At 39.2% G+C, this 22,463-nt stretch overlaps 1 protein-coding gene across 3 annotated transcripts in view; it reads left to right on the top strand.

Moving 5' to 3' along the window:
- Positions 1–22,463, top strand: part of efcab7 (EF-hand calcium binding domain 7) — a 123,192-nt gene that overhangs the window by 17,971 nt on the left and 82,758 nt on the right. For 2 of the 3 annotated variants that reach the window (XM_069938322.1, XM_069938321.1), the window contains exons 5-6: positions 8,507–8,690; positions 11,609–11,733. The exons of the other annotated variant lie outside the window; for it this stretch is intronic. In XM_069938322.1, coding sequence (XP_069794423.1) covers positions 8,507–8,690; positions 11,609–11,733 — 309 coding nt within the window. The remainder of the gene's footprint in view (positions 1–8,506; positions 8,691–11,608; positions 11,734–22,463) is intronic. 3 annotated transcript variants of the gene reach the window in all.

Genomic DNA, 22,463 nt, shown 5'->3' on the forward strand with positions numbered 1-22,463 from the left:
GTGCTGCAACAGTGGTGGATAACCAGTGGTGGCCACTTGCTTTCTTCAGCAAAAACCTCCGACCACCCAGGCTGAAGTACAGTGCTTTTGATCGTGAACTGCTGCAATATACCTGGCCATATGCCATTTCTGGTACATCCTCGAAGGCCGAGTGTTAACAGAGCACAAGCCACTGGTGCAGGCGCTGGCTAAAGTCTCAGACTCCTGGTTGGCGAGGCAACAATGGCACCTTTCGTACATTTCCAAATATACAACGGACATCCGCCACATAGTGGGGAAGTTCAGTGTGGTAGCTGATGCACTGTCCAGGCCAACAATCTCCGAGGTGATGGGTGGCATCGACAACTCAGCTTGCCAGGGTCCAGGCTAAAGATGCCAACACATAGGCACATCTCACCACCATAACCAGCCTACAACTTGAGGAGTTCACACCAGACCCAGGAGGCCCAACACTCCTGTGTGATATGTCAACAGACCACCCAGGCCAATCCTGCCTGTGACCTGGAGACAGTGGGTATTCAATCAAGTGCATGAACTCTCTCATCCTTCCATCTGGTCAACTGTCTGCCTCATTTCGGATAGGTTCGTATGGCATGGGCTTTGGCACAGTTTCACTTTGGGTAAAAACTTGTGTACAATGCTAGCGAGCCAAAGTCCATTGGCATACTAAAGGCCATTTCGGCTCCACGGAAACATCACCAAACTCCCTGGACATCCTATAGCAGCTGAGGAACCACATCGCCTACCCACGTCCACATTCTATCACCACCCATGGGAAGCCAACCAGCCGCATCCCACAAGAACTCAAAGCTGCAGACTTTGTCGTTGTAAGACGGGGCAAACCAGGTTACCCACCCCAACCCCCGCAGTGCCCTTACAAAGGGCCTTTCAAGGTACTGAAAATACTATATATAAAATTGTATATACTCTAGGCAGTCGAGCACCTCAAGAAAGCCCACTTAAACTGTCCAGAGCCTTTCCCTGCCCCTATGCAATGGGGCCAGGGGTGTGCACCCAAAGATCTCCCAAACCTCACCCAAAGAGTCTGCGATTTTGGGGGAGGGGGTGGTGTAGCGGGCCAGGTCAACCTTGCACACAATGGGCCGAGTCGCCCTAGCAATCAGCCAGCACAGCAGGGCACATTGCTAGGGAAACGACCAGGCCTCACAGCAGCATTATGACTTCACTCCTGTGAGCCTGTCACCTCCCCTAAAAAGCAACGCACATGATTTGAATAAACGGCGATTACTGGTTTACTTGCTTGGTGTGGACAGCATTTAATTCAGCAGTTCTGCCTTCAGCAATGCTACAGAAAACTTTATCGTCAGGGTTAAAAAAATCTCCATGCATCAATTATACCAGATTGTAACATAAAGGAATTAATAAGCACAGCTGACTTATGCAAACCAGCGGTTTTGCGAGACAAACACAAACCAAACCTTCTGACACAAAATATTTGAATCCATCCCTAATGTTACCAGCAGGTCTGGAACCTTTTTAATTTCTATATTTTTAATCTCTTTGGCTCCTTTTCTTTCTTTTTTTTCTCAGCACGGAACAATTTGCTATCATGTGACCAGGTTTCTTAAAATAGTGGCAAAGGGGACCCAAATGTTTTTCCTTAACTTGCTTCCTGTCGGAGGAGTCACGTGATGGAGTAGTGGCCGGACGGTGAACTCCAGCCCTCTCCAGAAAAGTCGGGAAAAACAAAGGAAAACACAAAGGCACAGAAATAAAAGTTACAGAAAAGTGAGTATAAAGGTGGAAAGAAGATGGCGACAAAAAAAGAAAAATCGAAAGCAACGGTAAGAAGAGAGGAAGAGAAGACAAAGGAGGAAAAAGGTGAAGGCCTTACCTGTCCGAAGAGGCCCGCTGCGGAGAGAGAAACCCGCTCCCTCAGGTCGGTAAATAATGGACTACAAAAATGGCTCGCAGAGCCGAGTAAAAGTGCGCAACCGCGCATGCGCGAAGTATCGCGCATGCGTGATGCGAATAAAAAGAAACACACCGACGGGAGGGGGAACCAGCTGGGGAGTCGATCTCCACAGCCGGCAACGACAGCTGCAGAACACCTGCAGCAAGAAGAGACCACAGAAGACAATGGAAACAAGAAAGAAGAGGAGGAAAGGGCATCAAAGAAACAACAGATGGTCAACCCAGAGGAAGAAGAAGAGGAAGAGTACAGGGAAATAGAAGAAGAAAAGAAAGGCAAGGTAAAGGATATACTTGCACTTATTAAAGGATACATGGAGTCATTTAAAGAATGGCAAACACAGGAATTTAAGGATTTAAGAAAAAGAATAAACAACACAGAAGAGAAAATAAATAAAATGGATATGACCTTAACAGAAATGGGAAAGAAAATGGACAAGATGGAAGAGCGGGCAGTAGCAGCAGAAATGGAGGTAGAAGACTTAAAAAAGAAATTGGAGAAGTCTAATAAAAAAGCTAAAGAGACACAAGAACTACTAGCTCAAAAAATAGATACAATGGAAAACCATAACAGAAGAAATAACATAAAGATAGTGGGCCTTAAGGAAGATGAAGAAGGCAAGAATATGAGGGAGTTTATAAAAGAGTGGATCCCTAAGACCCTAGGATGTCCAGAACTACAGCAAGAAATGGAAATAGAAAGGGCACATAGAGTATTGGCCTCTAAACCACAACCACAACAAAAACCAAGATCTATTGTAGTAAAATTCCTAAGATATACTACAAGAGAAAAGGTACTGGAGAAGACAATGGAAAAAGTAAGAGAGGGCAACAAACCACTGGAGTATAAAGTGCAAAAAATCTTCATTTATCCAGATATAAGTTTTGAACTCCTAAAGAAGAGAAAAGAGTTCAATACAGCAAAGGCGATTTTATGGAAGAAAGGGTATAAATTTATACTAAAGCATCCAGCGGTATTGAAAATATTTATTCCAGGACAACAAAACAGACTATTCTCGGATCCAGAAGAAGCACGAAAATTTGCAGAACAATTACAAAAATAGACTGAGGGAGGAAGACGGGTAATGAGAGTTAAAATGATCACAATTGATATGTATGTGGGTAAAGACAAAAATAGACTGAGGGATGAAGATGGGTAATGAGAGTAAAAATGATTACGATTGATATGTATGCGGGTAAAGAGGTATAAGAGTGAATAGAGACAATGAGCATACATGAATATATCTGTACTTAGAGGAAAATATAGATAGTATAGACAAGAATTAATAAGGGAAGGTAATGGAATAGAGAGAATAAGGAGGGAATTAAAAGAGTGACCTTTGTGACATATGAAAAGTGAAATCTTTTCTGGGGGAGGCGGGGTGGGGGGAAATAGCGGTCACTGCAAAATCAGTTGACGCTTGCGAGTGGATTCGCAAATCCAAATGGAGAGGGGAGATGTGGTTGTCCGACAAGGGATAAAGGACAACTCAGGAGGTGAAGGGGAGATTGGGGATAAATAAGATAGAAATAAGAGAATAAGGAAAATGTTGGATGTTGTAGGAATGTTGTCTTATAAAGAGTTGAAAATAAGAAAACAGAAATGGAAAAGGAGGAAAGGTAATGATGGAAAAACGGAAAAAGATAAACAAAATATAAAAGGGCTACGATGAACTATATGTCTTTAAATATTAATGGAATACATAACCAAATTAAAAGGAAGAAACTACTAAATTTAAATGAATAAATGTATTCCATTAGAAAAAATAACATATAGGTTAAAAAATAATATTGAAATATTCGAACAAGTATAGGAGCCTTACATTAAATACAATAGCGAAAACCTACCGGGGACAAACATTACCTAAGTTGATGGAAGGAGAAGGAAAGAAAAGAATGGACTCAGTAGAATTTCTGGTGTAATTTTGTTGAATGACAACATTGTCTGACTGGCTTAATGCAACCTAGATTGTATACCTAAAATGGATGAGAGGGGGGGGTGGGGGGGTGGTTTGGGAGGAAAGGGGGGGGGGGAGAAAAAGTCACTGTATATGTGTGAAAAAGAAATAGTGTATATCATGGCTAATGTGATTTATGGTGTGAAAAATAAAAAATTTAAAAAAAAAGAAAAAAAAACTTGCTTCCTGTCATCTTTACCCCGAGCACTATTTTCCGATTTATTTTCTACTTTGCTTGGATAGTCCATATTAGAACCTTTGGAAGGTTCTACTTGGTACAAACTTAACCTTTTGGGTTAAAACATACTCAACCACTAATTTAGCAGATTTGTTGCAAATTTTCACTCCCTTTTCCTCTAAATATGTTTTGATGTCATTAGGAATGCACCTTTTAATTTCCTCAACTATGCTCTCAGTCGGTTATAGCTTTTGATATGCACTATTGGTCAAATCACACAGCTTTGTCATACGTAAAAGCCGTATAAAATTGGTTTACCAATTTCCTGAATTTTTGCACATAAGCTTTAAGCATGTCTTGCTTTACAGTCTCATAATCAGCAGCTTGTTCTGTTGTAAAGGCCTTTAATCACTCTTTGTAACATAAGGGATCAATGGTCTTGTGGCCATTTTAAACTCTCAGCAAATTACTTGAAATGCTGCAAGTATTTATCACTCTCAACATCATCAAATGGAGGAACTAACCTAACCTCACCTCTCTAATGGTCACTCATCTCTCGCTAGGACCTGAAGGTGGAACTCTGTTTTTCATCTCTCTCTCTCAAACTAGCTTTGCTTCTCTGCTTCGTTTTTCTAACTCTGTCTGTTCCAACAGTAACTGCTGCTCAAGGGATTTACTCTTGGGAAACCGTTCTAATTCCTCCTCTCCAAACTTCCCTATTGCTATATAGTTTTTTTTACAATAATTCTCCAGATCTCTGCCTTTTACATAGACACTTTTATCGTATCAAGTCCCATCTTTTTGATAATAACCGCCAACTTATCCTTTTTTACCCTCTGCAATCCCACAGAGGATGGAAATTTCAAAAACTCATCAATATCCATTGTTGCTGTTTTCCCACACTTCCCCATGCCTTTTAATTGGATTTAAAAAAGTAATTCAATCAAATCGAAAATCAATAAATCAATAAGCTCCTATTTTGATCAGATACCTGATGAGACCCCATTTTGTTACATTCACAGACCAGCAGCAACAGAAATTCATCAAAGCAGTGTTAGTGTTTTGCTTTTAGAAAACTATATTTGTTAACTATTAATAATGTAACACATTAGTCAACCAAAACAAACTGCGTATGTGGGCGTGCCTGTGTGTGTGTTGACAGCTTAGGCACAGTTGTGGATAGTCATTTCAAAGTTCAGTCTTAAAAATCCATTGTCGAAATGTAGACTTTTAAACTGATGCATAGAAATAATCATGAAGGAGATGGGAGAGACTGAGTGACCAGACTGTCAAAAACTCATGAATTCTTATCGAGTTTCTTCTACAGAAAATATTCTTTTGTATGAACAGTTGTCACAACTCCCCTTTTCCTTGTGTAGGGGAAACAAAATGTATGTGGGCATACCTGTATGTGTGTGTCTACAGCTTAGGCACAGTTGTGGAAAGTCATTTCAAAGTTCAGTCTGAAAAATCCATTGTCGAAATGTAGACTTTTAAACTGATGCATAGAAATAATCATGAAGGAGATGGGAGAGACTGAGTGACCAGACTGCCAAAAACTCATGAATCCTTATCGAGTTTCTTCTAGAGAAAATATTCTTTTGTATGAACAGTTGTCACAACTCCCCTTTTCCTTGTGTAGGGGAAACAAAATGCTTTCAAAACCCAGATACGGGTCATTCAAAGTGACCTTTCCGTTGGTCACAGTGAGGTTCAATAATTCCCCGGACTGGGAGAACCAGCCGAATTGTCCATTATCATACATTCCTGCTCTGTGTTCAATGAGATGGCTGCTGATCATGAATTCTGTTCCTTCAATGTTACATGCACATGACTCTCTCAGCACCTGTATCCCTGTAAAAAGCACCCAATGTTCTTTCTCCTCTACAAAGTAGCGAATTTGTATATAGCCTGTAATAGCTGTTGCCACCCAATCTCTCCGAAGCTATACAGCCTGTACTAGCCCTTAAAGTGATACACGAAATGAAATGGGAGCTTGTAATACTGTCACCTTTCTACTCGTTTTAATTCTCTTTGACTGGGTATATAATTGAAATTAAACTTGACATTGCTATCGCTCATTAAATTGGATCTAAACAGATCTTGTGGTCCAAACAGATTTTATTTGCAATGATTGCTGTTTAGTTGGAATAACTTGCACTTTACTCTGAGTTTGCTGATCATTTTTAATTTCTATTTAAACAAAGCCGCAATTTTAAAATTTTCTTTCATTTTTAAATCCAGTTAAGGTCTCATCCTCTATTTCGGTAATTTCATCTAGGCTTGTAACCCTCCAATCGATTGCTGCTCCTTTAATTCCAGCCTCTTGTACATCCCCAAATGCAATCACTTGGCATTGGCAGCTGTGCCTTCAGCTGCTGTGGCTCGAAGCTCTGGAATTTACTCTAAAAACCTCTTGGCCTCTTTACCTCTCTTTCCTTCTTTAAGATGCTTTAAAATCTACTACTTTGACTGAACCATCTGCCAAATAACATTTTTTGTGTCTCACATCCAGTCACTTCAGCATTTTCCTTTGTTTCACAAGCACTTGATGAAGTCTACTTTTAATCTCAAGTGATTTAAAAGATAGTTAGAATTAATCCTTTTAATAATATTACATTTTTGTGTATGCATTATTTAAAGTATTGATCCCATTAGGACATAGTTTGAAAGAATGCTTTGACCACGATCAGTCATTTTTGGGCCCAGACAGGAATGACATCTTACAAATGCTCAAGCCCAGTCCTTGTCGATATCCGGTTGTTTCATTGTAGACTTCAGGAGGAAGGTCAACCATTCTCCACTACACATTAACAGTTCCATCGTGGAGAGAGAGGAGAGCACAAATTTCCTTGGCATGTATATAAAGGACAACCTGTCCTGGACTCACAGCACCTCCTCATTGTTCAAGAAGGTACAACAGCATCTCTACTTCCTAAGGAGGGCAAGGCTACCAGCCCCCATCTTGACAAAACATTTTACAGGAGCTCATTTGAGAGTATCCTTTCTAGCCATGTGTGGCATGGTAGCTGCAAAAACCTCAGATCAGAAGTCTATACAGAAGATGATTAAAACACCCAAGAGAATCACTGGGGTCTTCCTTTCCTCTATTGGTGACATTTGCTAGGAGCATTATCTAAATAGAGCTCAAGGATTATAGAAGACCCTTTGAATTCAGCACACAATGAACCCACGACCATGAAGAAGGTGACACAGGAGCATCAAAATCAGGACTGCCAGGCTGGGGAATTGCTTCTTCCTACAGGCTGTGAGATTGATGAACAGCATCCTATAACAGTGTAAATCATTCCAGATATTTATTTTGATTATTTATGTGATCATTATTTCCTGTGTATTTTTCTGTGTGCACCATGGTCTGGAGGGACAGTGTTTGGTCAGGTTGTGTGAGAAATAAAATGATAATAAACTTGAACTCTATATCCATTGAAATAATCCATTCCCATCCCTCTTCCAGTTTCTCAAAACTACAAATTTGTTCATTTTGAGCTAAAATCAATACACCTTTAAAATGTGCAATGTTGTTTTGTCATTATTGCTTGGTTTTCCTTTTTCCTAACCTATTATTTTTAACCTTTGGTGATACTTGCCTCTTTGTGCCTTGACCAAGTTTTATAATTCCAACAATTTACATTTGTTGATGAAGCGTAGCCTATCATTTGAATAAAATCATTAAAATGGAAATTTAAGCCTTCTAAAAGAAGGATGGAGTAGTTTTGATTCCTGAAGGAGTATTAATGAGTAGATTTTTTTTCTTTTTAAGTTTTAGTTGAATTTTTTTTAAGGGCAACATGGTTAGCATTGTAGTTTGGATTCAAATCCAATGGTGTCTGTAAGGAGTTTGTACATTATCCTTGTGACCTGCGTGGGTTTCCTCTGGATTCCTCCCTCCTACAAAAGTGTACAGGTTTGCAGGTTAATTGATGTATTTGGGCAGCATGGGCTCTGGGTTGGTTGGGCCTGTTACCATGCTACATCTCTTTTTTTTTTAAACTTTATTTAAGATTTTATAACATGAATAACATATAGGATTACATTAAAAAAAATTAAGAATAAAATAATAAAATTACAATACAATATCAGTAATCTAAATAAACTATACCCTTCCCAATAATTATTACACATTAATAACCCAACTCAAATTAGTCCAACCCCCCCTTTCCCCCCCAAAATAAAGAGTGAAGAATTAATAAAGTTAATAATATATGTGAGAAAAAAAACCACTTACAAAAAAAAACAAAAACATAGCCGATTAAAATACTAACAAAAAGAAAAGTAATTAATACTAAGATATCAGACTTAAAAAACATATTTAAATCAAACTTAAATGCATAGCTACATCTCTTTTTAATAAAAATCTGGAATATGTATGATATACTGATTGGGCAAGGAAACATGTTGATTGTGTGGCGCTTTATAGTTCTGTAGATTATTTATGATGACAATTGAAACAAGTCAAAAGAATGCAGTAGGAAGATTGGATGCTGATGCCAAGATGAAGCAACAACAGTTTGGAAGCTTGACTTCACTTGAATGGTCACCTCCAACAAAATCACGACTGGGAGTTTCTCAACACTCAGAGATTGAAACAATTCCCAGAAAAGGTAAACACTGCCACAGTATTTCTTTGTATCATCTGCCACATTTAGAAAGGAAGGTTATTTTTAATCAAAAATCTCTTGTAGTTGAATTTGAAAGATTTCAATTGCCTTAAATTACAAATTATGATGATGTAATGATTGATAAGGTAATCCACAGAATTACAGTAGATGCCATTATGTTTGTTAATACAATATACCATAAACTAAATTGCAATTATCTCAAGAAAATATTCAGCAGTGTGTCAGAGATATATCTTGAGTAAATTGGGTAACCTTTCTGGTTTTGAAATGGCAATTTTAATTTTAATTAAAGATTTCTTGTAGAAAAGTTTTGTATTTCCCAAAATTGTGTGATAATGTTATACAGGGGCACCCTACTTTACAAATGATCGAATGACAAAAATTTGCTTTTACGAAGAAAACCGTGTGTGCGCGCATCCCAAGGCTGCGCATGCACCTCGAGCAGCTCCTTCCTTGGGAACTACAGTCAACATCAAGGCTTTGAACTGTGTCTATGAACATCTGTGCTTTATCTCGATTTATATTGTGCATCTGTTAGCAGGATGTGTCCCAATGTATTGGAAAAGCCTAAGAGAGCTCGTAAGGGTGTTATGCTTATTGTAGAGCTGGACATAATTGTTTGGATTACGGTAAACGAAATAAAGGCAGTGTGCGTGCATTGAACATGCCTGCATCCACCATTCGTACTATTTACACACAGAGAAAAAACCTTGAGAGCTGCTGAAGTTATTATTGGTTCAACTAGAAACAAAGTAGCCTCTTTTAGTCGGCATCCAGCAATGGAGAAAATGGAAAGTCTATTGCTTGAGTGGATTGATAGATGTAAAATGTGTATTCCATTAATTCCATTAAGCTATCTTATACTTGAGAAATCAGTCATTCTTTTTCATAAGTTGAAACAGAAAGCACTGGACAATAATGACGAAAGTGTTGCAAAAGTGGAATTTAAAAGTCGTCTTGGCTGGTTTGATCAATTTTTGAGATGAGGGCAGCTTCATAGCATAAAGATTACTGGAAAGAGTGCTTCAGTTGATACTAAAGCTGCCAAAAAGTTCCCAGAAGAATTGAAGAAAAGAATCACATACCGTGCTTATTCGAATAAGCAAGTGTTCAACTGTGATGAAACTGCAATTTATTGGAAAATATTGCTGTGCAAGACATTATTTTGATGGAAGAAAAGCAAGCCAAAGGACACAAGTCATCGAAGGACAGGTTTACTTCAATGCTGTTCTAAGGCCTCTAATAGTGCACAATTCAGAAAATTCGGGGGCACTTAAAGGCATTGATAAAAATACACTTCCTGTTGTATTTCATTCACATCCAAGCAGTTGGAACTCACAAATGGTTTTCTCTGAGTACATAAATGGATACGTTAGTCCTTTTATTGAAAAATACTGTAGATAAAATCTATGCTAGGTTTATAATTGTGCTACTCATCCACCTAGCATTACCGAGTATGGTGGTAACATTCTTACCACCGAATATGACATCATTCTTGCAATCGTGTGACCAAGGTCTAATAGCCACAATTAGGCTTACTACACACAAAGTGTGATGCGTTTAATTGTAAGAGCCATTGATAGAGGAGGCAACTCCGAAGCACCTTTGCGAGAGACTTGGAAAGACGACAATATAAAATTGACAACCGGCCACCTTGGAGATGCTCTTGACATGCTAATAGTCTCGATGAGAAATGGCATTGGGAGGAAACTGTGTCCCGAAGCAGTGAACGATTTTCAAACCTTCAATCCAACAACAATAAATACAGAAATAGCGAATCTGGCCAAGGAGGCTGGGTTTGTGGAAGCTGACGAAGATGACAATGTTGGCATCCATGACCAAGAACCGACAGATGCAATTGCAAGAAGAAAGGGTACAAATCGAAACTGAATGCAATAGCGAATGGCCCAAAAGTGAAGTCATCCAGGAACTGAGTGTGAAGCATTTGCACGATTTTCTCCATGATTGACAATATTGCAATGATTGCAGAAAAATATGACTTTAATTTTGAAAAGGCATGTAGGTTTAGAGCAATTTTGCTGGATGCTGTGAGTGCCTACAAAGAACTGTATGATAGAAAAAGGCGTGAGGCTCAGCAGTCAAGCATACTTCCAAAATTTCAAGTCTTCCGCACCAGCCACAGCAAATAAAGGACCTCAACTTTTGACATCAAGGCAGGCAGACACAGAAGAACGTGTAGACCGATTCAGGCGATGATGAGATGTCAATAGTTGACCCTTTTCCTCTCTCTTATACATCCCAGTACTTCCCACCACCCCAACCTCCGAAGACTTAGCCTAACTACACTGTACATACATTATTTCTACTTTATAGCCTGTGTATTAATGTTTATTGATCATATCATTCCTGTTATTAATTAATGTTAGTGCTGTTTTATGTGTTATTCGGTATTTGGTGGGTTATTTTTTGGGTCTGGGAGTGCTCAAAAAATTTTCCCATAGAAATCAATGGCAATTGCTTCTCGCTTTACACCATTTCAGCTCACAAAATATTCCATAGGAACGCTCTAATTCTTTAAAGTGGGGTATATCTGTACTCACACTTTAAAAATGTTCTGATATTTTCAGTAAGTCCAAGTCCCCCGTTAATTATTTGTTAAGTAGTACAAATGTGAAGGGGAAAATGGCAATTTTACTCCTGAATTTTCTCTAATGGGCAGGATGATTTTAAAATTTTGTAAATGGATACATGTATACCCAAAAGAATCATATATTTTCTAATCAGAGGAATTGGGAATATAACTGAGGATAGAATTTAAAGAAGTGGGCAAAAGATTGGATTGTACTATAGCTAACCTTTATGTTGCATCAAATTCTGTGATTATTAGAACAATATTAATGTAAATATTGATTCCCACTGCATTTCCAATTCTATTTCAGGTGATGCTAAACTTTCAATAAGGCCATCTACCTCTAGAAGTCATAAGACCTCTGTTTCTTCCACCTTCGAGATGGGAGCTACTACTACAAAAAGTCTTAAATTGTCAGAGCCCAAAATGATAAAGGTAATTTTCAAAGTTTCTAATTTCAGTCTATGAGACACATCCTTTTTTGTGCCTGGAACTGAACATTCCAGTTAATAGTAATTGAGCATGAATAAAGATAACATTCTAGAAACAGATTTCAGATTTATTGTCAGTCTACTTACATGACATCACATACAGCCCTGAGATTCCTTTTACCTGCAGGCATGGCAGAATTACCACTAATTGGTAATGCAAAAGATAAACTGTACACAGTGTAAAATATGTAAACAAGCAAAGAACTATAAGCACATTGTGCAATACAGAGAGAACAAAAAGAAAATGAATGAAGTGCACAAGTAAGAGTCCTTAACTGAGTCTCTAGGTGTTTTCATGCTTGGCCTCCGTTTCGATGCTGGCTGCAGAGGCAAATAAAAATCTTAAACTTACCTGCTCCAGTGCTGGTTTTATGCAGAGTGGCACCTTGGTGCATCATCCGCAGCCGCTGTAGGTGGAGCAACTATTGCCATGGCACAACCTGTCATAAATACGTGGCAGAGCAATAGCTGTCTTCCCTACCCATAATCCCCCACACAACCGGAACCGCTCTGAGTTTCCCAGATTGGTTCCAGCTGCATGGGGGAATTATGAGTAGGGAAGACGGCTATTGTTCTGTTGCGTATTAAGCTCCTGGTGCTGACAGGTGCCCTTAAGGCTGAAGAGGCCCGATGATGTGTCGGAGCAGTCGGCGGGGCTGTGGCAGCCTCCACCGGCTGCCCTCTGACAGCCTCTGCCGGTCCCCAATGCCCTGACAGCTCCCACCAGCCACCCCTGCCCTGATGGCTCCCACCGGCCATCCCTGCCCTGATGGCCCCTGCCCTGAAGGGGTCATGGAGGGAGAGGGGTGAGTGAGATGGGTCATGGGTTGATGATGTCACTGCGACGTTGTCATCCCAGTCCTAGACAGCTACTTGCAGTGGCATTACATTCATGCAGGGTGGTGGAGAACAGTGCTCCGCCCTTCCCCCGAGAGGGATTGCAGTTGGCGCTGTGGAGTCAGCCAGGATGTATTCATGGAGGTAAATCTCCTGATGTAAAGGCAGAGGATCTCTGCTTTTACATTCGGGTTTTTTGACTGTATGAAAGGACCTTCTAATTGAGTTTGTTGTTGAGGAGTCTGATGGTGGAGGGGTAGCAGCTGTTGCTGAACCTGGTGGTGCATGTCTTGTGGCACCTATATCTCTTTCCTGATGGCTGCAGAGAGAACAGAGCGTGTGCTGGGTGGTGAGGGTCTTTAGTGATTGCTGCTGCTCTCCAATGGCAGCACTCCCTGTAGATGTGCTCAATAGTGGGGAGGGTTTTTGCCTGTGATTTCCTAGGCTGTATCCACTACCTTTTGGAGGGGTTTACACTTAGGGATATTTCCATACTAGACCATGATGCAGCCAGTCAGCACACTTTCTACCACACCTCTGTAGAAATTTGCCAGTGTTTCTAATCTCATTACCAAACCTCCACAAACTCCTGAGGAGCTTTCTTCACAATGCCACTAGTATGTTGGGTCCCGGAAAGATCCTCTGAGATAGTGACTCCCAAGAACTTAAATTTGCTCACCCTCTCCAAGGGGAAATAGTTAGATCTAAAACTAATATATTATGCTTAAACAGGGTTGACTACCATAGGATGAGGGAGGAATTGGGCAGAGTGGATTGGGAGCACAGACTAATTGATGAAACAGTTGAGGAACAGTGGAAGATTTTCAAAGAAATATTTTGTAATGCTCAACAAAAATATATTCCGGTCAGGAAAAAGGGCAGCAAAAGAGGGAAAAATCAACCGTGGTTAACAAAGGAAATAAAGGAGAGTATAAAATTGAAGGCGCAGGTGTACAAAGCTGCAAAGAGCAGTGGAAAACTGGAAGATTGGGAAAACTTTAAGAGACAACAAGGGGTTACAAAGCGGGTAATAAGAAATGGGAAAAAGGATTATGAAAGTAAATTGGCACAAAATATAAAAACAGAAAGCAAAAAATTTTATAAATATATAAAACGGAAGAGGGTGGCCAGAGTTAACATAGGACCCTTGGAGGATGAGAAAGGAAAACTGGTAGCAAAAAATGAGGAAATGGCCGAGGCATTAAACAAATATTTTGTGTCAGTCTTCATGGTGGAAGACACGTCCAGCATGCCCAAGTGCGGAGTTAAGGATGCGAATATTGGGGAGGGCCTTGATAAAATAGTTGTTACAAAGGAAGAAGTGATGGAGAAACTAATGGGACTAAAGCCAGACAAATCACCTGGTCCTGATGATATGCATCCAAGGATTCTGAAGGAAATGGCAGAAGTTATAGTTGATGCATTGGTGGTCATATACCAAAATTCCTTGGATTCTGGGCAGGTCCTGGCAGACTGGAAGACAGCAAATATCACGCCACTTTTTAAGAAGGGATGTAGGCAGAAGACTGGAAATTATTGGCCAATTAGCTTGACGTCTGTAGTTGGAAAAATGCTTGAAGCCGTCATTAAAGATGAAATAGTGAAACTTTTGGAACGTAAGGGTTCAATCAGGCAGACGCAGCATGGTTTTAGAAAGGGAAGATCTTGTTTGACAAACTTGTTAGGATTCTTTGAAGATATAATGGGTGCGGTGGATAGAGGAGAACAGGTTGATGTTGTATATTTGGATTTCCAGAAAGCGTTTGATAAGGTGTCGCACAAGAGACTTCTCAGTAAGTTACAGGAAAGTGGAGTCCGGGGAAGTATATTGGCCTGGATTGAAAATTGGTTGTCTGACAGGAGGCAGAGAGTCGGGATAAATGGGAGTTTTTCAGGTTGGCAGAGAGTGGTAAGTGGGGTGCCGCAGGGGTCAGTGTTAGGCCAACAACTGTTCATCATTTACATTGATGACTTGGAGGAGGGGACAAAATGTGGTGTAGCCAAGTTTGCGGATGACACCAAATTGAGTGGAAGAGCAAATTGTAATGAGGATGTGGAGAGTCTGCAGAGGGATATAGTTAAGCTGGATGAGTGGGCAAAGGTCTGGCAGATGGAGTACAATGTTAGTAAGTGTGAGGTTATCCACTTTGGCAAGAAAAATAAAAGAGCTGATTATTATTTAAAGGGTGAAAAACTACAGCATGCTGTTGTGCAAAGGGACTTGAGAGTGCTTGTGCATGAATCGCAAAAAGTTAGGTTGCAGGTGCAGCAGGTCATTAAGAAGGCAAATGGAATGTTGGCCTTCATCGCTAGAGGAATTGAATTCAGGAGTAGGGAGGTAATGTTGCAACTGTATAAGGTACTGGTGAGACTGCACCTGGAGTACTGTGTCCAGTTCTGGTCTCCATATTTGAGGAAGGATATACTGGCTTTGGAGACAGTCCAGAGGAGGTTTACTAAGTTGATCCCTGGGATGAAAGGGTTGACTTATGATGAAAGATTAAATCGTCTAGGATTGTATTCGCTCAAGTTCAGAAGAATGAGAGGAGATGTTATAGAAACATATAGGATTATGAAGGGTATGGATAGGATAGATGTAGGAAGGTTTTTTGAGCTGGCCGGGGAAACTAAAATGAGAGGACGTAGTTTCAAGATTCGGGGGAGTAGATTTAGGACAGAGATGAGGAAAAATAGTTTTTCCCCAGAGAATAGTGAATGTTTGGAATTCTCTAACCAGGGAAGTTGTTGAGGTTGCCTCATTAAACATATTTAAAATTTGGTTAGATAAATTTTTACATGATAGAGGAATTGGGAGATATGGGGAGAAGGCAGATAGGTGGAGATAGGTCATAAATTAGATCAGCCATGAACGTATTGAATGGCGGAGCAGGTTCGAAGGGCCATTTTGGCCTACTCCTGTTCCTAGTTCCTATATTCCTATAAGACAAAAAAAATTATTTATTTTTTTATATAATTTTTTATTTTTCACACTGTGAACCATATCAACCAAAATATGTACAAACATTTCTCATTAAATATACACAGTGGCATTTTCTTCCTTTTTCCCCCTTTCCCTCACTCTCCTCTTCCCATCCCTCTCCAAAACCCATAAATATTCAACATATACAATACAATAAAACCATAAAACAATATCTTCACACAAAGGAAAATAAACAAGAAAAATGCATCATCTACTTTTACACTCTGAATCAAGTCGTTTTGTCTTCTTATCATTTTAGGAGATGGGGGTCCGAGGCAAGCTCTCTCTGATATGTTCCATGTACGATTCCCAAATTTGTTCAAACAATGTGACATTATTTTTAAAATTATGTTATTTTTTTCCAGTGTAATACACTTATTCATTTCTATGTACCATTGCTGTACTCTCAGGCTCTCTTCCATTTTCCAAGTTGACATTATACATTTTTTTGCTACTGCTAAGGATATCATAATGAATCTTTTTTGCGCTTTATCCAATTTGAGGCCTAATTCTTTACTTCTTATGTTATTTAAAAGAAAGATCTCTGGATTTTTTGGTGTGTTATTTTTTGTCTTTTTATTTAATATCTGATTTAGTTTTTCACAAAACATATTCAATTTCATACATGCCCAAATTGCATGTATTGTTGTTCCCATTTCCTTCTTAAAGCGAAAACATCAATCTGATAATGTTGGATCCCAGTCTTTTAATTTTTGAGGAGTGATTATATACCCTGTGTAACCAATTATACTCTATCATGCGTAACCTTGTGTTTATTGTATTCTTCATAGTTCCAGAACATAACTTTTCCCATACTTCATTTTTTATCTTTATGTTTAAATCCTTTTCCCACTTTTGTTTAGGTTTATAGCTTATTTCATCATTTTCCTTATCTTGCAGCTTAATGTACATGTTTGTTATAAATGTAATCACATTTTCAAAGCTGCTTCCTTCATGTAATCTCAATCTGTTTCCAAATTTATCCTTTAAATAAGCCTTCAGTTGATGATATGCAAACATTGTACCATGAGTTATTCCATATTTGTACATTTGTTCAAATGTTAATAAATTATATCCCAAAAAACAATTTTCTCTGCTTTTGATTCCTTTTCTCTCCCATTCTCTAAAGGAAAGGTTATCTATTGTAAAAGGGATTAGTGGATTTTGGGTCAATAATAATTTTGGTATTTGGTAAATCGTTTTTTTTCCTTTCTAAATGGATCTTCTTCCATATATTAAGTAAATGATGCAATACTGGTGACCTTTTATATTGCACCAATTTTTCATCCCACTGATAAAGTAGATGTTCCAGTACCTTCTCCCCTATTTTATCTAATTCTATCTTAGTCCAGCATGGTAAAATCTGATAAATACCTTAATTGTGCAGCTCTATAATAATTTCTAAAATTTGGTAACTGCAAACCACCTTGATTATACCTCTCTGCTAATTTATCTAATGCTAACCTCAGTTTCCTCCCTTTCCACAAGAATTTCCTTATTATTCTTTTTAGTTCATTAAAGAATTTCTCTGTTAAAGGAATTGGTAACGTTTGAAATAAGTATTATATCCTTGGGAACACATTCTTTTTAATGCAGTTTACCCTCCCTATCAATGTTCTAAGTCTTCCTGCAATTTCTTTATTTGTGGCTGATAATTTAGTTTGTAGAAGTAGCTTAAGTTATTATCTAACCTGATCCCTAGGTATCGAATTGCTTGTGCTTGCCATTTAAATGGTGATTTAAAAAAAAATTCTGTATAATCCACATTACTCATTGGCATCACTTCACTTTTCTTTGCATTGATCGTGTACCCCGATATTTCTCCATATTCCTTCAATTTCTTATGTAATTCTTTTACTGATACCTTTGGTTCTGTTAGGTATACTATGATGTCATCTGCAAATAAGATGATTTTATACTCCTCCTTTATTTGTATCCCTTTTATTTTATTTTCTATCCTTATCTGTTCTGCCAAAGGTTCTATTGCTAAGTTGAACAATGAGGGGGACAATAGACATCCCTGTCTAGTTGACTTACTTGATTTAAATTGGTTCAAAACATATCCATTTACTGCTACCTTCGCCAACAGTCCATTATACAATCCTTTAATCCAATTAATATATTTTTCTGGTAGATTGAACTTCTGTAATACTTTAAATAAGTAGTTCCACTCTACTCTGTCAAAGGCTTTTTCTGCGTCTAAAGCAACAACCACTGTTGGTTTCTTATTTCCTTGAACTGCATGAATTAGATTAATAAGTTTACAGACATTATCCTCTGTTCGTCTTTTCTTAATAAATCCAGTTTGATCTTGTTTTGCTATTTTTGGTACACAATCAGCCAATCTGTGCTAATAATTTTGCTATGATCTTATAATCTGAGTTAAGTAGAGATATTGATGCTGGTGTTAATGGATCTTTCCCCGTCTTTGGTATTAATGTAATTATTGCTGTCTTACATGAATCTGGCAAGTTTTGTGTTTCTTCTACCTGGTTCATTACTTCCAGGAGAGGAGGAATTAATAACTCTTTAAATGTTTTATAACATTCTATTGGAAATCCATCCTCTCCTGGTGGTTTATTGTTCCCCAGCTTTTTTAATATATCCTGTACTTCCTCTATTTCAATTGGTTTTATTAGTTTGTTTTGTTCCTCTTCTTGCAATTTTGACAGTTCAATTTTAGCTAAAAACTCCTCTATTTTATCATCTTTCCCCTCGTTCTCAGTTTGGTACAATTGTTCATAAAATTCCTTTATGTTTTCATTAATCTCTGCTGGGTTATATGTAAGTTGTTTGTCCTTTTTCCTTGATGCCAATACAGTTCTTTGAGCTTGTTCTGTTTTCAGTTGCCAGGCTAATATTTTATGTGGTTTTTTTTTCTCCAAGTTCATAATACTTTTGCTTTGTTTTCATTATGTCCTTCTCCACCTTGTACATTTGTAATGTTTCGTATTTAATTTTTTTGTCCGCCAATTCTCTCTTTTTCATTATATAATCCCTCTTTACTAGTTCCTTTTCTGTACTTACTATCTCCCTTTCCAACTGCTCTATTTCCCGATTGTAATCCTTTTTCCTCTTATTTACATAACTTATTATCTGTCCTCTAATGAAGGCTTTAATTGCATCCGATAATAATAAATTTGACTTTCACTGATTCTGTGTTTATTTCAAAATATGTTCTAAATTCCTTCCTTTTAAGTAGCAAGGAGTTTAACCTCCATCTATATGTTCTTGGTGGGATGTCCTCCAGGTCTAATAACAAGGGTGAATGATCTGATAGTAGTCTAGCTTTATTGAAAAGAGGGTTGGTCCACCAACCCTCTTTTCAATCTTCTTCAGAATGATGCTGAACCAAGCCATGAAAGACCTCAACAATGAAGACGCTGTTTACATCCGGTACCACACGGATGGCAGTCTCTTCAATCTGAGGCGCCTGCAAGCTCACACCAAGACACAAGAGAAACTTGTCCGTGAACTACTCTTTGCAGACGATTCCGCTTTAGTTGCCCATTCAGAGCCAGCTCTTCAGCGCTTGATGTCCTGTTTTGCGGAAACTGCCAAAATGTTTGGCCTGGAAGTCAGCCTGAAGAAAACAGAGGTCCTCCATCAGCCAGCTCCCCACCATGACTACCAGCCCCCCCACATCTCCATCGGGCACACAAAACTCAAAACGGTCAACCAGTTTACCTATCTCGGCTGCACCATTTCATCAGATGCAAGGATCGACAACGAGATAGACAACAGACTCGCCAAGGCAAATAGCGCCTTTGGAAGACTACACAAAAGAGTCTGGAAAAACAACCAACTGAAAAAGCTCACAAAGATAAGCGTATACAGAGCCGTTGTCATACCCACACTCCTGTTCAGCTCCGAATCATGGGTCCTCTACCGTCATCACCTAGGGCTCCTAGAACGCTTCCACCAGCATTGTCTCCGCTCCATCCTCAACATTCATTGGAACGACTTCATCCCTAACATCGAAGTACTCGAGATGGCAGAGGCCGACAGCATCGAGTCCACGCTGCTGAAGATCCAGCTGTGCTGGGTGGGTCACGTATCCAGAATGGAGGACCATCGTCTTCCCAAGATCGTGTTATATGGCGAGCTCTCCACTGGCCACCGTGACAGAGGTGCACCAAAGAAGAGGTACAAGGACTGCCTAAAGAAATCTCTTGGTGCCTGCCACATTGACCACCGCCAGTGGGCTGATATCACCTCAAACCGTGCATCTTGGCGCCTCACAGTTCGGCGGGCAGCAACCTCCTTCGAAGAAGACCGTAGAGCCCGCCTCACTGACAAAAGACAAAGGAGGAAAAACCCAACACCCAACCCCAACCAACCAATTTTCCCCTGCAACCGCTGCACCCGTGTCTGCCTGTCCCCATCGGACTTGTCAGCCACAATCGAGCCTGCAGCTGACGTGGACATTTACCCCCTCCATAAATCTTCGTCCGCGAAGCCAAGCCAAAAAAAAGAGTCTAGCTTTATACTCAGTTTTCCTAACTCTCCCTTGAATATGGGCTTACAACAAAAACATAACATTCCTTGAGTATTCCTCGAATAATATGAATATTCCTTCTCTTGTGTGTTGTCTTCTCCATATATCCATAAGTTTCATTTCCTGCATTGATTTAACCATAAATTTGGCAACTTTATTCTTTTTACTTGTCTTTTGTCCAGTTTTATGCAACATTGGGTCCAAATTAAGGTTAAAATCCCCTCCTATCAATATATTTCCTTGTGTGTCTGCAATCTTCAAAAAATAACCTGCATAAACTTTTGATCCTCCTCGTTAGGTGCATATATATATTGAGCAAATTCCAAAATTCTGAGTATATCTGACATTTTATCATTACATACCTCCCTGCTGGATCTATTATTTCCTCCTCTATTTTGATTGGTACATTTTTGTTAACTAATATGGCTACACCTCTAGCTTTTGAATTATATGATACTGCTGCTACGTGTCCTACCCAGTCTCTCTTTAATTTGTTATGTTCTGCTTCAGTTAGATGCGTTTCCTGCACAAATGCTATATCTATTTTTTCTTTCTTCAGTAAATTTAGTAGCCTCTTCCTTTCAATTTTGTTATGTATTCCATTAATATTTATAGTCATATAGTTCAACATGGCCCTCTTATATCTTGCATACACCTCTTTCCCACTTTCTTGCCACCTCCACCCCCCTTTTTCATTTATTAGTTTTCCCTTTTTAAACTCAATGTATGACAGCAAATTTAAAACATAAAATACTCCAACAATTCCCACACCTAATAATACCTAAACCCCAAATGATCCCCCCCCCTCTCTGAATTGCCCCTTATCCCTTGCTGGGCAACCACAACTCCCTTTTCCATTTGGATTGCGATCTTGCTCGAATGAGTCAACTGATTTTGCAGTGATGTTTATTCCATCTCCCCCAGCCCCCCCAGGAAACACTTTTTTTAACACATATAGCTATGCTCTCTTTTTTTTCCCCCTTACTTCCTTCCTTCCCTTCTCTTTTCCCTCCAGTTCTTTACGAACACATTGTTTTTACATCTTTGTATATACTTTATTGCCGTTCTTCATTCTTGTTACATCTCTTTATCTCTCCTTCTGTTCTGCTTCCTCCAGATCTGAGAACAGTCTGTTTTGCTCCCCAGGAATAAATATTTTAAGCACGGCTGGATGTCTTAACATGAATTTATAACCTTTTTTCCATAAAATCGTTTTCACTGTATTAAAATATTTTTTGACCCTTGTATTCCAATGGCTTATTATCTTCTCTAAGTTTATTCCTTGCCCACTCCAGTATATTTGTTTTAAATGTGATACATTTGATTTAGATGTGATAGATCAGGGGGTAAAAAAGGAGGAGGAGTTGCTCTGCTTGTTAGGGAGGACATTACTGCCATGAGGTGGCAGGATGGTATGGAGGGATCGACCAGTGAGGCTGTTTGGGTGGAATTGAGTGGTGGAGGAGGCAAGAGGGTGCTAATAGGGGTGTATTACAGACCACCAAATGGGCCAAGGGAATTAGAGGAACAAATTTGTTGGGAGATAACCTATATGTGTGAAAATCATAGGGTAGTGATCATGGGAGATTTTAACTTCCCACACATTGATTGGGATACCCATACGGTTAGAGGGCTGGATGGGCTGGAGTTCGTTAAATGTGTTCAAGATTGTTTTCTGAATCAATTAGTAGAAAAACCGACTCGGGACAGTGTAATACTGGATGTCCTGTTAGGGAACGAGCTAGGTCAGGTAGCGGACATTAATGTTGGAGAACCAATTGGGTCTAGTGACCATAATTCTGTTAGTTTTAGGGTAGTTTTAAGGAAGAGCAAGGAGAGGCCTAAAGTTGAGGTTCTGGATTGGAAAAGAGCAAATTTCGTAGGAATAAGAAGGGATTTGGGGACTATTGAGTGGGACAGGATATTTTCAGGTAAGGATGTTAATGAAAAATGGAGGATATTCAAAAAAGAAATTTTGAGGGTACAGAGTAGTTATGTCCCAGTCTGGATCAAAGGAAAGGCTGGAAGTCATAGGGAGGCTTGGTTTTCGAGGAATATTGGAAATTTGGTTAGAAGAAAAAGGGAGGTGTACAAGAGGTATAAAGAGCAGGGAGTTGAGAAGTTGAAGGAGGACTACAAGGAGTGTAGAAGGAATCTTAAGAAATAAATTAGAAAGGCCAAAAAAAGGCATGAAGAGGCTTTGGTTGACAGAGTAGAAATAAATCCAAAGGGTTTCTATAAGTACATTAAAAGTAAAAGATTAGTGAGAGATAAAATTGGACCCCTTGTAGATAGCGAGGGTAGGCTGAGTGAGAAGTCTGAGGAAATGGGGGAAATTTTGAATGATTTCTTTGCCTCG

Source organism: Narcine bancroftii, chromosome 5, assembly GCF_036971445.1.
Source record: "Narcine bancroftii isolate sNarBan1 chromosome 5, sNarBan1.hap1, whole genome shotgun sequence".
Taxonomy (NCBI): Eukaryota; Metazoa; Chordata; class Chondrichthyes; order Torpediniformes; family Narcinidae; genus Narcine; species Narcine bancroftii.